Raw genomic sequence first — 16290 nt, forward strand, 5'->3', positions numbered from 1 at the left:
TGTAGAATGATATATTGACAATGTTTCTAAACCACAGACGAAGAAAATTAAAATTAGTCTGACATTGAACCGGAAGACTTTGTCAGAGTTGAAAGTTCATCGAAGTTTTTTTTTTCCCACAGCCCAACGTCACGTGACCTAGCAGCTACCGAAGCTTAGCTGTCGCTGCAGCATTTTTACTGAAAATGTCAGACTCGGAGGACGCTACATTGCCTCTTCCCTGTGTGGTTGTCACTAGCAGCGACGCCACTTCTAAAGAAGAAGAAATTATAAAACGTAAGTGTTGTAAAGAGACTGTTATCTTTAGGAATTGAATGATGTCAAACATGCTAATGCTAGCGAACATGTTTACCTTCGGTTGCTCGGACGTTCGCTAAAATATTACACATTGCACGAAATAAATGATCTTATAAATAGGGTCGTTAACGTGTGAAAGTGGTGCAATTTTGGAGCTAACCGTGCAAACGTGGAAGCTACTTAGCCAAAAAATACACTCAAGTTTGCTGCACGTATGACCAATTAGACAGTTATTTGTGTGTTTCTGTCACAGAAATTCTCGGTTCGAAGACGTTGCCAGAGGCGAGCAAACGAGAACAAACAGTAGTGTGGTATCCATGGACTATCAACAACAAGTATTATACAGCAGATGTCAGACTATGTGTCGTCCCCAGCACTTTTCAAATGTCGTCAGAGATTGCACAGTCCATGCAGGCTTTCGTTGCTTATTTTGATAGTACAAAGGTATGAGACTTTGTGATTAGAATATATTGGAAATGCGAACAGATTGATGTGTTAAAACGGATTGTAATGTACATTTTGCAGAAGGATAGTTTGGAAAAGCTTCATCCATGGATATCAGTGGTGGAGGACATTGCTCCAGAAGTGCTGATTCTAGTGTGTGACAGAGTTTGTGAAGATGGTATGTTTTCCTCCACATGGCTGCAGTGTGAAGTTGTTCATACAATTCTGTGTGGTATTTGTATGTTTCGCTAAAACTGTATTTGTTTTTCAAGGTGTTACCAGACATGAAGCACAACAGTGGTGTTTGTCGCACAGCTTTGAGCTGGTGGAGCTCAATCCTCAGGAGTTGCCTGATGAAGATGGTGAGGGACACTTCAGACATTAATTTTCTTCATGCACGACCTCATTTTAATGAATATAAATACATGCTGTAAAGAGCTTTTATTAGAGAGAGAAAATCACAATGAAACCCAAATACCCATTCATATGCTAAATGTCCATATGGTGTATGTACAGGAGAGTCTAAATAAGAATATTGTAGACAAGCCCATTTATTTCTATAGTTAAATTTATAAAGTGAAATTCACATTATAAAGATGAATTACACATGCATACTAACTTGTATATAATTTGCCTTAGCTGTAAAATAACATATATATTAAAAAAAAGAAAATAAGTAATATTTGTTTGAGTGTAGTGATTCTTAACTACAATTAAAAAGTTTTAGGTCATTTAGAAGTTGTTTGTTTTTGTAAAGTAACACACTAAAAATAAAATACAAATTGGAAGATAACAGTAACCAAAAATGCAGTCACCAACCCTTTTCAAACTGAAAAGTACTTCTTGGATAGGGATTAATGCGAAGGGCTACCAATTTGATCCACACTTTCAAATTAACACGTTTTCCTTAAATTATGTAATTTCATCGCCGTTGCCTAGCTTGTACCTATGTATGCTTAGATTAGTCATTTGGTACAATACTGACCTTTGAACTGTACCCCCCCCCCCTATATTGTTATTTCTAAATTTACACCAATACAAGTGCGATTTAAAACGGCCACCAAAAAGTTTCTGTACATGTCTTATGTAGTAACATTGTAGACATATTTATACTGTCATAACTTGTGTTTTTAAAGCGTTTTTTCAAGGTTCTTAAGTCATTTCCATCTTACTATATTTTATGACTCTCCATAAACTGATAATTGTCTTTGTAATGAAACGTTGAAACTCTTGCATTGACTCTCATTCATTCATACAGGTATCCCTAACTTTTACATTTTTGTGCAGATGACTTCCCAGAATCCACAGGAGTGAAGAGAATTGTCCAGGCACTCAATGCAAATGTGTGGACCAGCGTGGAGATGAAAGATGGTCCGATGCAATTCATTGTGCCAAGATGTTTTCTGTTACATTATACGATGTTAATTTTCCCTCCGTCACCAAACAGGGAACAGTCAGAGCTTTGGACTAATGAGCAGTTTGGTGGCTGCAAGACACAACAATCCTCGCAGCTGTCAAGATCAAGTTAGTGGCACCGTAGCTTATGTACACGATTCTTAATGTTAGTTTGAAATGATTTGGTTTATAATTCTGTTTACAGTCTGCAAGTCTACCAGCAGAGGTCACACTTGCTAATGATGTGACTCAAACTGAGGCAAACAGCTCACCAGAGAACGCGGTCGTTGGTGAGGAAATGGTTGTATTACAAATTGCATTTGAATGAATTGTCTTGCATTATTGTGTTTTTAAAATCAACCGTTGCTCATTTCAGATGCAATGACAAATTTGGACATTCAGGAGCTCGCCAATCTCACAGCTGGAGATGCAGACGTGGATAACTTTGAACGCCTCTTCACCAAATTAAAAGAGATGAAAGGTAAATGAGTCGAAACATACTTTTATTTTTATTTTTTTTTAAATCTATGTAATGTGTCAAATAAGATGTTTTTCCCCCTGCCAACTCGCAGACAAAGCTTCATCATTACCTCACGAGCAGAGAAAGGTTCATGCAGAGAAGGTAAACAACTGCTTCGAGTACACTAAGAGTCCTGATTAACAACAAGAATACATCCAAACTGGCGTATTTCTGCATTCCAGGTAGCAAAAGCTTTTTGGATGGCCATTGGCGGCGACGATGATGAGATAGACGGCTTATCGTCGGGTGAGGAAAGCTAACGGAAGTGAGCTGTGACTCCACATCAACATCGCTCTTTCCTACCTTTCCTGGCTCTCGCGCGAGGTCCGGCGCCTCCTCCAATGGCTGTGGAAGTGCTCGTGGATGTACGGTAGGCAGGTTTGGCGCCTTCAAAGTGTGGCATTTACTGATTTAGCGGACAAGCGAGGCAATAAAAGGTTCTTCCTCAGTGAAATAAGTGATCAAGGCCAGAACATTACATTCATGTGTTTATACTCGGGGTACAATTGTCACAAATGTTCCTAAAGTGGCATAATGTGCCTTGTTTTAAGATTAACTGTCATACAAACAAATAATGAATATTCCGTCAAGTCACAAAGGATGGACTGTCAAACTAAAATAATGAATGTTCTGTAATGTCAATATAAAGACTTTTTGTCTTTGTCGCATGTGAATGGCTCTTTTCATTTCTTCTGGCTGTCGCGCTGTGGGTAACTGTTCATTGTCACATGTAAATACAATAATGCAGTGTTTCCCGGCCTGTATTTGAAAACTGTCACAAGGCGCACCAGCCAAAAAAGTCACAGAATGCAAATATGCTCAAATTAATATTAATGCATCAGATTTATATGGGCACCTTCTCTTTTGCTTGTGGTCATTTTAAATTTTCTGCTTGCATAGATGAACAAAGATTCATTATTTGTAATAATTTTGGGACCAATTAGCTGTGCAATGATTACTTGGTTATCAAATAAATCAATAATTTTAATAATCCATGCCATGGCAAGGTGGATGGGAATCACTGCATGAATGGATGTACTTCCATTTGTTACAGTTACAAAAAGTGTTTTTATTCATTCTTACCTGAGACAAAAAGCACGTCAATACAAAACAATCCACTGCACGCTGTCAAAAAATATATATATATCTTGAATTTTTTTTGCATTCTATCACTATATGGCATTGGAAGCAAATACTTGACGTTTTTATTTTACTCTTATTAGACTTTTCGCAAAGCAAAATAAAAGGTGGTATGAGAACACGTTTCACTCGGTGACTGAACAAAATGCATGTACAAGAGATAACGGAAGACCACAATAGCAGACAAAAGCTCTCTCATATATCCAATACTGCATGACTGATTTAATAGATTAGGTCGTGTGAACTGTAAGAACATGGATATTCATTGACATGGTAGCTTCAAAGACTATGACCTAAGGACAGCAGGCTCATTACACATGCCTTACACTGTAGCATTGAACATACATTTAGACACGCAATCACGAGAACTGCAGCGGTACACCAATCAACGGTAAAAGTGCATCGTCAGTCACTCATAGGACAGATTGGCCACTGGTTGGTACGATGCGATAAGACCTTTTCGTTTTAATCCAAACATGCCTCAACAATTGTGCAAAACCATGTTTAATCGGTCAGTGTTATGTGCATTAAACTTATGTATTAATAAGTTGATCAGAGCTGAGAAAAGTCAGCATAAAATCAGGCAGAGTCAATTACGTATACACCTGCCTGTGCCTCAATGTCAGTTGTGTGCAGTCCCAATTTTATCTATGCATAACTACAAGAAATCACAAGCTATAAATAGTTACGTACAATCATACCGAGGCAATAATGAAAAATATATTTCCATGCAGGACAGTATGCAAAAATAACTTAGAAAATGTGGTTTGTTTTTCACTGAGCAAAATAGTTTTTTTTTTTTTTTTAATCAAGAAGTAATGGTGCTGATCTTGTTTAAAATAGATAAAACACCAATTAAGTAATCATCTAATTCTCATTAATATGATGAATTATTGTGGTTCGGGGGGGAAGTACCTTGTACTTAAAATGTGACATTCATTTTATCACATTAATCATGGTCATTTTAAAGAGTTGTACTGAAACACAATGACCAGTAATTCATTGAATTAATTCATAGAATCAATGTTTTAAATTTTGATAAACTCTGTTGTCACGCCAACCTGGTTAAATTGAGATTTTTTTTTGGGGGGGGGGGCGTTTAGAAATTGGCAAATTTTGTATTAAGGTTTGTGTTGTATTTCCTGAGAAAAATCAATGAAAATGGAAGCGAAAGCTGAACGTGAATCGCCTCGATCCGCCACCAAGTGTCATAAAAGAAAGTCCCGTCATGCCTTAGTTGGTGGAATGACAATGACGTCACTATGAACGCAAGACTGTTGCCGTAGTGTGCCGCGTTACTTAATATCTCAATGAAAACTGACGCGTGTCTGAAAAATACAGATAATATCCAGTGGCCACACGCAGTACAAAGGACCATCACATGGGTTCACTTAAACAGTGCAAAGCAAAGTGCAGCACGTGTGTGAGGTTAAACGTTGACAGCAAAGGGAGGGCCGATCCGATGAAAACCGTCTCTTTCCTTATCTGCGCTGAGGGAACGACAAACCGGAGTAGTCTCGTGGTTTGCCTCTAAGACACGCTGGAGCAGTGGATGCTGGGAGAACCCATCTGGATGAGAACCTTGTCCAGCCACTGCAAAGGACCGTTCAGATGCAGCTCTATCCAGCAGGGGGTGCTGGTCACTGTCTGACGTCTGACAAACAGAGGAAAGGAGGTTAGACAATTTACATGGCAATTTTGTTGCTTTTCAAGGTCCTCTCTTCTTGTGTATTTTCTAAGACAAGCAACAAATTAATTTGTATTACGATAAACAATATCTGTTATTTGTGGAATATGATTTAAGCAACAAAATCAACCCCTTCCTTTTTGTCCTTCTCAGGGGTGGCCATTTTGCCATTTGCTGTCAAATGAAAATGACATCACAGTGCCTATAGGGCAAACTATACTTATTACATAAAATAAAGCCCATCTCCAAATTGCATTCTACTACACTGCGGTGAACGATTTGATGAATAAATTGTTCCGCCCTATTCCGAAGTCATCCAGGGTGCCAGAAACACAAGCAGGACTCTGGCCTTTTGGGAATCCCCCTCGCGAGTGTCTCCGATACACGTTCACCTCCCACCGCATGCCTGCCACATTCCTTCGCCGTTACTCAACCGGCTCATGCTTGCTCTTAGCAGAACCACCCCCCCCCCCCCCCCGCCCAGCTTCCTTCCTCAGTGTGCTCATGATCCCGGAGCAACATCAGGGCACCTTTTTCTTACTCGGCCAAGAAAGTTGACCAAAAGTGCAACGAAGCGCACTGCAAGGAAATCGAAGCCGGGACAACAAAGACCGCCACATACAAGTGCGGTTGTGATTCCACCTTAAAAGACGATGTGAGGAGGGGCCAACTTAACGACTGTCAATTTACCTGTACTCGGCCCCCCATCCTTTGACAAAACTCATGCGAATGGTGCACATCCTGGTGAGTTGGTAAACCGCCTCGAAGCCCTGGTTGACCGACTGGGCAAGAAGAGCGGCAAACTCCTGGTTGTTGAAAATCTTCAAGTTGCAACCTGACAAAGAGAGGATTTTATGTGAACAGTCATTCTCAAGCAGTGATCAGGTGGGCCACAGAAAAATAAGTAATCTCATTTGATTGGTTGAACAATTATTTATTTACTGTAAATAATGTCTTTGGTCATCAACAGTATCTATGCCAGCGACATGCATTGACAAGGCAGAGCAATGAAATGCTCTTCTACAAGGTGACAGAAGGGTAGAATCTGCCTGTTGCCATTCGTACAACAGAATAACAATGTAACTGGCCAAGATTTCAAGCCAGGTAAGTACATTTACGAACAAATTGAGACAAATCATGGTTTCAGTATTATATACTTTTTGAGATTTTTTTTATATGCCGTGACATTAGAAATGTAGTCTTCATGACCGTTTGTTTATATCCTCCTGTGTGCGCGCACCTGGAGGGATCTTGCAGACAGTAGCCGGATGCCATTCGTAGCGCTGGTTGCAATTCGGGCTCTGGACAAAGATGGCGCTGTCGCTGAGACACTCAGCAAACACTTCCCCTCCAATGTAGTACAACCTAACACCCCGTCCTGAAAAGGTAATAGAGAGAATGTTTATATCACCGCAAATACAAAAAATAAACTTGGTGAATCAATACCTCTCAAAAGTGAACATTATTTTTTACTTTTTTTAAAATTTACTATTGTATTTTAGTCTGCCAAATATTGGAATTGGCCTCGAAAAACCCATATTGGTGGGGCCCTAATTTAATCTCTTGAATGTTAACTCGACTTCAAAAACAATTACCGATATGTCTGCGCGTGAGCTCTACAGCGGAATTGCGGTTTACGTTGGACAACAGGCCCAGACAGAAGCGCTCGGAGTTGGAGGGGTCAGTGAAGCCGTCGACCGTGAGGGAGGGCTGAGAGGCGTGGAAGGTCTCGCCGACGCGCTGGTTGAGCTCGTAGTAGGAGATGGAACACCAGAAGGCGGACTCGCAGTACGTCACAGGCTGCAGGTCTGTTGTGAATGAAAGCCAAGTGGTTAGACGTCTACATGGCCAAAGGAAAACAAATGAAGATTTAACTCATTCACTGCCATTGACGGTTATAAACGTCAAAAAAAATAATTTGAACTATTTCTATTAGTTGAACATTTTTTTCTACTTTTGTTAACAAGAGTATGATAACCTACAATTGTTTAATTGTACATTTAGAACAGATATAACATTTGAGATTAATCGTGAGTTAACTATTGAAGTCATGCGATTAATTACAATTTAAAAAAACTAATCGGCGATTAAAATGTGTAATTGTAATTAATCGCATGACATGACACATTTTATATCTGTTCTAACTGTACAATATTTTTTTCTAGGTTTTCATATTCTTGTTAAGAAAAGTGTGTGGGGGGGGAATAGAAATTGAATAGAAATAGTTCAAATGAACTTTTGACGTTTATAGCCGTCAATGGCAGTGAATGAGTTAATTGTGAAGATGCACACCAGAGATAATGGTTGCCTTTGATTTGTCTCATTCGGTTCTTTCCCACGACTCCAGCCGGGAAGTTCGAGACATGACGTCACTTTTTCTTTTTCCTTTTTTACGTTGACCTTCTCGTGGCTTTGCACATAGATTGAATAACCTGGCAACCGGATATTACCATTATTACATTACCTGGGGCTGTCTGTACCTGACCTCCCTTGCAGACAATGACCCCATTCATACCACAGCAACTCCGTTACTGGCTTGTTATGCCTTAGCCTCACAAATAACATTTTTCATAGCAACATTTGCCAAAGTCTACTATTACAATTCAAAATGTTACATTAACACATTCATTCTTTGTATACAATGTTTCACCCTGGGATGACACCTTCTTTTGATATCTTGTCAAACGTCCTTTCCTCAATAGTGAGCGTGGGTGTTTCTTTATTCAAGTCCCAGGTGTTTATTTGAATGGAGGATGTGTTTGAGAGTCTCACGGGTTGACTTGTTTAAAGAATAAAGTTATTTTCAGCAAGACCTCTGGCTTTGTGTGCAACTTAAAGAGACATTTGTGTTTCTTCTCCTTTCAATTGACTGTTCTGCTGCTACGACGTCACACTGTTTAACACTCGCGATCCCAAGCCGTATAAATCAGTGTGTAGTCTACCAAACCAAACCGTGCCTATGAGAACTCAACCGTACTGTATGGTGGAAATACGGCCATAGTAAAGGTCATTAGCGAGGAGCAGCCGGCGAGAAAAGACCGCATTTATTTACCGGTATTTGTGTGATGCAGTTGTAAAGCAGATAATTGTGGATGCTTACCAAGATTATTGTTTGTGGGTGACACAGGATTGGGCGATAGGCTGGGTGAACCTAAAATACACAACAACAACAAACTGAGTCCGTATATAGACAGGCTGCAGAATTTAAAGTTTGGGGGCGGGAAGTTGTGTATGCAGTGGACTCACCTGTGTCCATGCTGTGGTTAAGTTGGTGATCGCTCGTCTCGCCATCCTCACTCAGGTACCCTGGTGGGGGGGTTTCTGGAAATAGTAACCCAAAAATAAAATGTTAAGTTATAAGTATCATTATGACATATTTCACACTCACGTGACACATTTTGCACATTTTACTTATGGTGAAACATTTTATTCTATTTTATTAAAAAGGGGGGGGGGCTCTTGGCAATAATATGTTTTTTGCAGTCCCACTAGTTTAAATACGGCATTCTGGTTAATAAAGCGTTAGTAGAATATGAGTTAAGCAGTCAAATCCAGCAGTTTTGTCAACATCAGAAGACAGCCATTTGAAAATGACATCACAGTTGAACAGGTCGAAGGTAACAACCAATCACAGCTCAGCTTCAAAAAAACAGGGGCGCTGTGATTGGTCGTTGCCTGAGCCCGGAGCAACTGTGTCATTTTCAGTCGACGGCAAGTGGCAAAATGGCTTCCCCCTGAGATGGATAAAAATGGATGGATTTTGCTGCATAACTCAAATTCCACAAATGTAATATTAATCAGAATATCAAGTTTAGACTAGAGAGGTCACATATAACAACACATTATGGTCAAGAAAGGTTGACTAACCCTTTAAGCCATGTTTTTTTTTTTTTAAAGAAGAGGGGAAATTGAGGAAACAAAATCTGGAATCCTGAACTTCTGTCTCATAATTAATCTTATGATCTGACCTTGCCATTTCAATATTTTGGAAGAGACTGTACATTCAAAGCTTACATGCTTTCATTCCTCGTGGACAATGAATAGACTTGCTTCTCACCAGCTATGTAGTTACTCTGTGGTTCGATGCCAGCGGGGAAGTTTGTGTTCTCAGGGACGGAGGGACTATAGTCATCCAGTGGTGGGAACTCTGCTGGGATGTCTGTATGTCGTGGAACTAGAACCGGCGGCAAAACTGGAGAAACACGGGTGTTTTCATCAGGTGTGTCGCTTTTGCTTTTTGAATAGTTAGTTGAACAGCACTCACTTGGCGTCTCCACCCTCTGGTAGTGATAGGGGTTCACGCACACTTCTTCTTTCTTTGTGTGGAAGGCGTATTCACACTGGTCGACGGCCCGCAGCTCGTGATGCGACTGCAGGTCGGGCCAGCGCCACAGGCGGCAGTAGATCACGTGAGGGAGACCTTTTTTGTGCGAGACCTGGAGTCGACCGTCTAATGATCTGAAACGGGCCAACAACAGAAAGAGTGTTACGGTACATTTCAATACTTGGAATTTCCACGTGAGGGATTTGGCTGAACTTCACCGTATCCGCTTTCGTCGCATTTGTGGAATTTCCTTATCATCCCACTGAATCCCTAAATGGAGCGTCTTCAATGTTTCAGGGTTAAGGCTCCTTTATAATACTGAAAGAACCCAAAATCTTTTGAATAACATCCATTACAATATAATTGAGCGCGCTGGCTTACTCTCGCCTCTAGACATGCAGTCAACCATGCTACTTCCGCTCATCATGATTATCAAGTGTGGTTGTGAAATGGAAATTCCAACAAATCTGTTCCTTGATTCTGGTTGACAATTGTTTTTCACGTTGACTTAGCAGCTTTTTAACTTGTGCAATCTCAGCTGAGACTTGTCAGAAAGTGAAATCCATAGACTTTATGCACGGTGATTTGCCATCCAAGCAGGAAAGATCCCTCTCCACTTCCACACAGCACAAGTCCAGCAATTATCACCAAAGATGGATGAGATTGACAGTGGTAACTTATTTGCATCGTTAATTAGAGGTTCCATTGTACATGGTACGAGTTGACATTCAAGAACCAACAGTCCACATGACATGGAATAAACCGTTCTCGTGCTAAACAAACACACCTGGGAAAACGAAGAATTTCACAAACAAGATGAAAAACCCTTGAACATAAGCCTCAGTTTAGCCGCTTCATGCGCTGACAAGCCCTTTAATCTTCCACATTAGAAGGAAAGGAATACTAAACGTTTGTCATGTCTGCAGCAGACAGCTGTTATTCTCTAAACCTGCAGCATCTGACCCACAATCTAAACAGTGGCCCACACCCTCCCACAGCCTGGAGAGCATTCCAACCACACACACAAAAAAAAACTATTTTAATGTCAGCTACCACCCACATTTTGAGGGAGGTGTACAACAGAGGGGGATTCCCAGTTTGTAGTCCATCAGCCTAAGAGCAGACATAAAAACCAGTCACAATTAGTCAAACAATTGACTTGGACAACCCTAAAATATTGTGAAAGATTTTAATTACTACCCATCTCTATATTTATACCACTTATTCTCACTAGGCACTCAATCTAGTACTCGCACGTCACTATTGGTGTGGTTCCATCTTTCCCAAACTGCACAAAGTCCACTGTAAACATCCCCTGAACTATACTTTTGCCCACCCCTTGTACAACACAACAATTTACAATGTTACCAATCAAAACTTGGATTCATGTTTCTTCACACTTTTGGGGTTACATGCTCATTACTGGTGCACACCACACACATTTATAATTCACATTTACAAAGCACTCAATTCGAGTCATTTACCTTGCATGCATTTATAAGATAAGAAACAGCCAATTAGCACAGCCAATTGGACCAACGATGAGAAATACATTAAGTAGGTTAACTCTTTGACTGCCATAAACGTTATAAAACGTTTAGCATAAACCTAGGGAAGGGCGCCGAGGACGTTAAAAGACGTCCCCTATGTTTTTTTTTTTTTTTTTTCAAAAACGGGTGCAGGAAAGCCTTGGGCAGCTGTGCTGAAAGAATCAGGCTGATCTGATTAGTCAAAGACTCGTTTTGGCCCCTAGAGGGCAGCGATGACTCTCTTTGCACAAGGTTGGATGGGCCGCCCACCGTGGGCGTCAGTAGAAGACGTGAGGCGGAGCTAGAGTGTTGAGGAGACAATGGCTGATCCAAGCCACAATGGCTTGACCAAGCAACCGGTTACAAGCAGCTCAGCTTGAGCATTTTTTTCAAAGACGGAAAGCATCAATCAATACTAAAAAGCGCATTGATGTCAACGATGATGATGACAACGAGCTCTACGCCAAAGTTGGAAGCTTTGGCCTGTTACTATCACGTAGTAAGCCTCACCGGCTACGCGCGGCTAGCGCTGCTAAGGCCGGAAAACGCGCACAATAGCCGGCCGGGTACTTCTGCACAAGCGGACATTCGATCGGGCGATGGAGAGTTGGCATCGACCAATGCAGATTGATGTCAACGATGATGATGACAACGAGCTCTACGCCAAAGTTGGAAGCTTTGGCCTGTTACTATCACGTAGTAAGCCTCACCGGCTACGCGCGGCTAGCGCGGCTAGCGCTGCTAAGGCCGGAAAACGCGCACAATAGCCGGCCGGGTACTTCTGCACAAGCGGACATTCGATCGGGCGATGGAGAGTTGGCATCGACCAATGCAGATTGATGTCAACGATGATGATGACAACGAGCTCTACGCCAAAGTTGGAAGCTTTGGCCTGTTACTATCACGTAGTAAGCCTCGCCGGCTACGCGCGGCTAGCGCTGCTAAGGCCGGAAAACGCGCACAATAGCCGGCCGGGTACTTCTGCACAAGCGGACATTCGATCGGGCGATGGAGAGTTGGCATCGACCAATGCAGATTGATGTCAACGATGATGATGACAACGAGCTCTACGCCAAAGTTGGAAGCTTTGGCCTGTTACTATCACGTAGTAAGCCTCACCGGCTACGCGCGGCTAGCGCGGCTAGCGCTGCTAAGGCCGGAAAACGCGCACAATAGCCGGCCGGGTACTTCTGCACAAGCGGACATTCGATCGGGCGATGGAGAGTTGGCATCGACCAATGCAGATTGATGTCAACGATGATGATGACAACGAGCTCTACGCCAAAGTTGGAAGCTTTGGCCTGTTACTATCACGTAGTAAGCCTCGCCGGCTACGCGCGGCTAGCGCGGCTAGCGCTGCTAAGGCCGGAAAACGCGCACAATAGCCGGCCGGGTACTTCTGCACAAGCGGACATTCGATCGGGCGATGGAGAGTTGGCATCGACCAATGCAGATTGATGTCAACGATGATGATGACAACGAGCTCTACGCCAAAGTTGGAAGCTTTGGCCTGTTACTATCACGTAGTAAGCCTCACCGGCTACGCGCGGCTAGCGCTGCTAAGGCCGGAAAACGCGCACAATAGCCGGCCGGGTACTTCTGCACAAGCGGACATTCGATCGGACAATGAAGAGTACCCCGAGTCCAATGCATATTCATCGGAGGAGCGGGTACAGTCTGATCACGGAGAAGACACTGTTTCTGGACTACGATGCCACCATGAATGGAGTGGATAAAATGGATCAGGACATCTCCTACCAACCCGGTATAGCAACTGAAGGACACGGGGAAGCGAGACGTAACACCACCGTAACGTAACCGTAGCATGATCCTGATATTAGACGTGATGACACACTGCAGTATATACTTGCTATTCCCCGGAAAAAAACGGCCTGCAAGAAAGTGGCACACGCGAAGAGGCAATCTGTTGTGCAAATGCTGTTACGTCTCTTTGCACGCAGGAGAGTGTTACAAAAAGAAAAACTGTCGTTGAAACATCCACATATTTGTAAATAGCACCACAGTTGCACACATTTGTAAATAGTTTGCCAAATTGTTGTCAAATTGTTACACTGTTGAATGTAAATAAACGTATTTTGCTATCAAAAAACACTTTTTCATTCTTGGTGGTAGTGTTTTATAGAAGTAAAGCACTATTTAGGTGTTTGTGGCATCATTCATGGACAAAAAGAAGTGTCAAATTCACTAGAATGCATGAAATAATATCGTTTCACTAAAAGCTTGATTTCTCCGTATTTTGGTCCAACACAGGCGAAATTGGGTCAAACTAACCATTTTCTATTGTTGATTACTAAAGAACGGAATAAGGTAGAAACAAACTCTTTTTTTCTGATGAAAGATGAAAGTCCAATCTTTCATTTGGTAGTACGTGTGTTTCCATAGTCCAAACAGAACATTTTCTGTGGACCTTGAAAATCAGTCAAAATGCTTAAATCGGCTGGCACTGGCGGCATCCCTTTTCTGAAAACGTCTGGCAGTCAAAGAGTTAATATGAGCATTTCTTATAGTCAAAATAATCTCAAATTCTAAAACGTCATCCCAAGGTGAAACGAATCACCCCCGCCCCGCCCCCCATCCAGTTAAGTCCATATACGCGAGTAAATTCAACCTGGTAACATTTTTCTATGTTGTGATATTAGCCATGCTAAAGCTAACAAGCTAGCTACTGGACAGGCGCTATCTGTCATTAGCGCTAGCTCAGCTAAACTAGCGCTCCGTTTCGTTACCTTGGGATAGTTAAACATTTGGTGTTGACGTTCTGTGTCGTGATGGCTTTTTCCAACTCGTCCAACTGTCCGGTCTTTTTCAACTTCTTCACCAGACTTTTCACAGCCTTTTCGCACCATTTCTCCTCTTGGCCGTTCTGCTCCCCCTTCTTCCAGCCGAGAAGCCTCTTCACTATGGGAGGCGTAAACGGTAATATGGACATTTTAAATGGCGAAATTAATCAACACGGATTTAATTTCAAGTCTTCGATCCAGGGTTAAACGAATCACTGCCAGCTTCTTTTTCGTCCGGTGGGCCAGTCAGCTAAATCGTCCGCTCGACTGGACTTTCCCAGGCACACGGATGGCCGGTAGCCGGGGAGGGGGGCTCACGCTCGCGTCTCTGGCCGCTCAAGTTGACTGAGTGTCGGGCAGGGAAGAGCAGAACATACGCCTGTCTGCCTGCCCCTCCTCCTCCTCCTACTCCATCAGCTGCTCATCCCTCCACCTGCACCCACCAGCCAACACATAAACACACGGATAAGTGTTTTAATTTTACGTTAAATAAATAAATACCGTTTTGCCTATTACAGCGACTATTTTTTTTTTACTGCTACGATTATAAAAAAAATAATTTATTATATATTTGACTAAACCAAAACATTGTGTACTGCATTAACTTCACGGCGTAAATAATATTGATTAATATGAAATTAGCAGTACAGTATACCCATACATTCAGCAATACGTTTCCCTTTTTTTTATTTAAACATTTTACATAAAAAAAAAAAATAATTGGACCATTTCAGTGAAATTAGATAACACACTGGTTGTGTTCTTGAACCTGTGACCCCCATGATAATTAACCTTGGGTGTATTTAAAATCAGGAATTCATAACATGTTTAAATGTTACATACAAGCACAAATTAATTGAGAAAATTGGTACTGGTACTCTAATGGATGCCATAATCCATGTCCTGCACCTTGTTGCTATGACGGGGAGGGGGACAGCTGGTGTGGAGAGATGTTGCGTGTGTCCTTGTGAGTGGATTTTAGAGGGGGGTTGTGTGAGATTGGGGGGCAGATGGGCCACAGCAGGCCCAGGAAAGGTTTTACGGAGCGAGTGAGGAATGATTTGGGACAAAAGGCCAGGCGGCTGTGTGAATAAGTAATGAGAGCACACAATCATATGTGTAACAATGGCATTGTAATGGAGCATTCAAGGGCAACGTGGGAAACAAGAAGCATGTGATCAGCCTGGCCGCTGTCACAACAATATTTTGACAAAAATCTACCAGCAATTAAGAGGAAATATAGCCTTTGTGTCTTAGTGTTGGGTTCGGTATTTCACCCAATTTTGGATGCTTTTAACCCAAAAGTTTCATACGTAAAGTGTTATCTGTCATCATTTGCTTCCCAGATGGTGGCACCTGCAAATCTGGGACACATTCCCCCACTTCCAGCCCATCTAAATCTCTTTCCTCTGACTCCGACTGGTGCAGGTGATCTTTAAGCGCCCCTGAGGTTTGTTATGTTAGGGAACAATTGTGTTTCCTTGGTCAAGCCATTGAAACCAATTGCTATTTGCGACATTTTAATTATGTACCAAAACCTGCTGTTGATTAAAAAAAAAAAAATTATACTGTAAATCCTTTCACATGGTCATGTCCCCCGCTAACTTCTGGCACCAGATATTGTATCCTCAAATATTGTACTGTATAGCTCTCACCTTTATCAGTGTAATCCTTATACTGCCCCTCATACATACCTCATGGGTTGATTACTGCTTGCAGGGTAAATTCTCAGCAGACATCAGCATGTCGATGACTCCTTTAAATAAACACAGGGCACACCCAGTGAGTTAATAAGCACTCCTGGCTACTTTTTGAGCAAATAAAGTAAGCATTTTTATTTTTAACATAGCACCATTTATTTGCTGTAGAGCAGGTATAATCGAACATTTTGAAACTCAGAGCTATTTCTTGAAATGTTTACATTTTCAAATATTCACAGCTACAACATTCCTCGAAAATCACAATGTTTCTCTGATCCCTGTTACCCCTGCTGTGCATGAAAATTCCATTTACTGTGCATGAAAATGTCGCTGATAACAGTCAGTCATGACGTTTCTCCATTGGTAGGCCTATGTTTTTTTGTTTTTGTTTTTACAGTTGGGGGAAAAAAACTACACCTAAATTTCATACTGTAGTTTAGTTTCTTATTTTTG

At 41.7% G+C, this 16290-nt stretch overlaps 2 protein-coding genes and 1 long non-coding RNA gene across 3 annotated transcripts; 2 read left to right on the forward strand and 1 right to left on the reverse strand.

The window, feature by feature from the left end:
- The first annotated feature begins 111 nt into the window (after nucleotides 1-111).
- On the forward strand, nucleotides 112-3915 carry aagab (alpha and gamma adaptin binding protein). Its single transcript, XM_086073050.1, has 10 exons — nucleotides 112-276; nucleotides 551-741; nucleotides 823-919; nucleotides 1014-1103; nucleotides 2029-2112; nucleotides 2189-2265; nucleotides 2342-2426; nucleotides 2513-2617; nucleotides 2709-2758; nucleotides 2839-3915. The coding sequence occupies exons 1-10, from the start codon at nucleotides 186-188 to the stop codon at nucleotides 2914-2916; spliced, it is 948 nt and encodes a 315-aa protein (XP_085929176.1). The 5' UTR covers nucleotides 112-185; the 3' UTR covers nucleotides 2917-3915.
- An 88-nt stretch (nucleotides 3916-4003) lies between these two features.
- Nucleotides 4004-14558, reverse strand: smad3b (SMAD family member 3b). Its single transcript, XM_086073049.1, has 9 exons — nucleotides 14084-14558; nucleotides 9748-9941; nucleotides 9541-9675; nucleotides 8730-8804; nucleotides 8584-8634; nucleotides 7079-7291; nucleotides 6724-6861; nucleotides 6174-6318; nucleotides 4004-5450 (listed from the first exon to the last, which is right to left on the reverse strand). The coding sequence occupies exons 1-9, from the start codon at nucleotides 14284-14286 to the stop codon at nucleotides 5327-5329; spliced, it is 1278 nt and encodes a 425-aa protein (XP_085929175.1). The 5' UTR covers nucleotides 14287-14558; the 3' UTR covers nucleotides 4004-5326.
- LOC147175301 (uncharacterized) lies at nucleotides 4901-8393 on the forward strand. The gene is made up of 3 exons (XR_015094552.1): nucleotides 4901-5471; nucleotides 5637-6368; nucleotides 6454-8393. It is a non-coding gene; the product is annotated as an uncharacterized LOC147175301 (long non-coding RNA).
- Nucleotides 14559-16290: the final 1732 nt, after the last annotated feature.

The sequence above is a fragment of the Leptonotus elevatus genome, chromosome 4 (assembly GCF_054856555.1).
Source record: "Leptonotus elevatus isolate MCC_2025b chromosome 4, RoL_Lele_1.0, whole genome shotgun sequence".
Taxonomy (NCBI): domain Eukaryota; kingdom Metazoa; phylum Chordata; class Actinopteri; order Syngnathiformes; family Syngnathidae; genus Leptonotus; species Leptonotus elevatus.

Bases quoted from the DNA above. Each gene is read 5' to 3' on its own strand.
- aagab (XM_086073050.1), top strand. From the start codon at position 186: ATGTCAGACTCGGAGGACGCTACATTGCCTCTTCCCTGTGTGGTTGTC. The intron at 2,266-2,341 runs GTTAGTGGCACC...TTCTGTTTACAG, and splicing joins CTCGCAGCTGTCAAGATCAA to TCTGCAAGTCTACCAGCAGA. The intron at 2,427-2,512 runs GTGAGGAAATGG...TGCTCATTTCAG, and splicing joins ACCAGAGAACGCGGTCGTTG to ATGCAATGACAAATTTGGAC.
- smad3b (XM_086073049.1), bottom strand. From the start codon at position 14,286: ATGTCCATATTACCGTTTACGCCTCCCATAGTGAAGAGGCTTCTCGGC. The intron at 8,805-9,540 runs GTGAGAAGCAAG...TACTATTTCCAG, and splicing joins ACAGAGTAACTACATAGCTG to AAACCCCCCCACCAGGGTAC. The intron at 7,292-8,583 runs GTAAGCATCCAC...CATTCACAACAG, and splicing joins ACCCACAAACAATAATCTTG to ACCTGCAGCCTGTGACGTAC.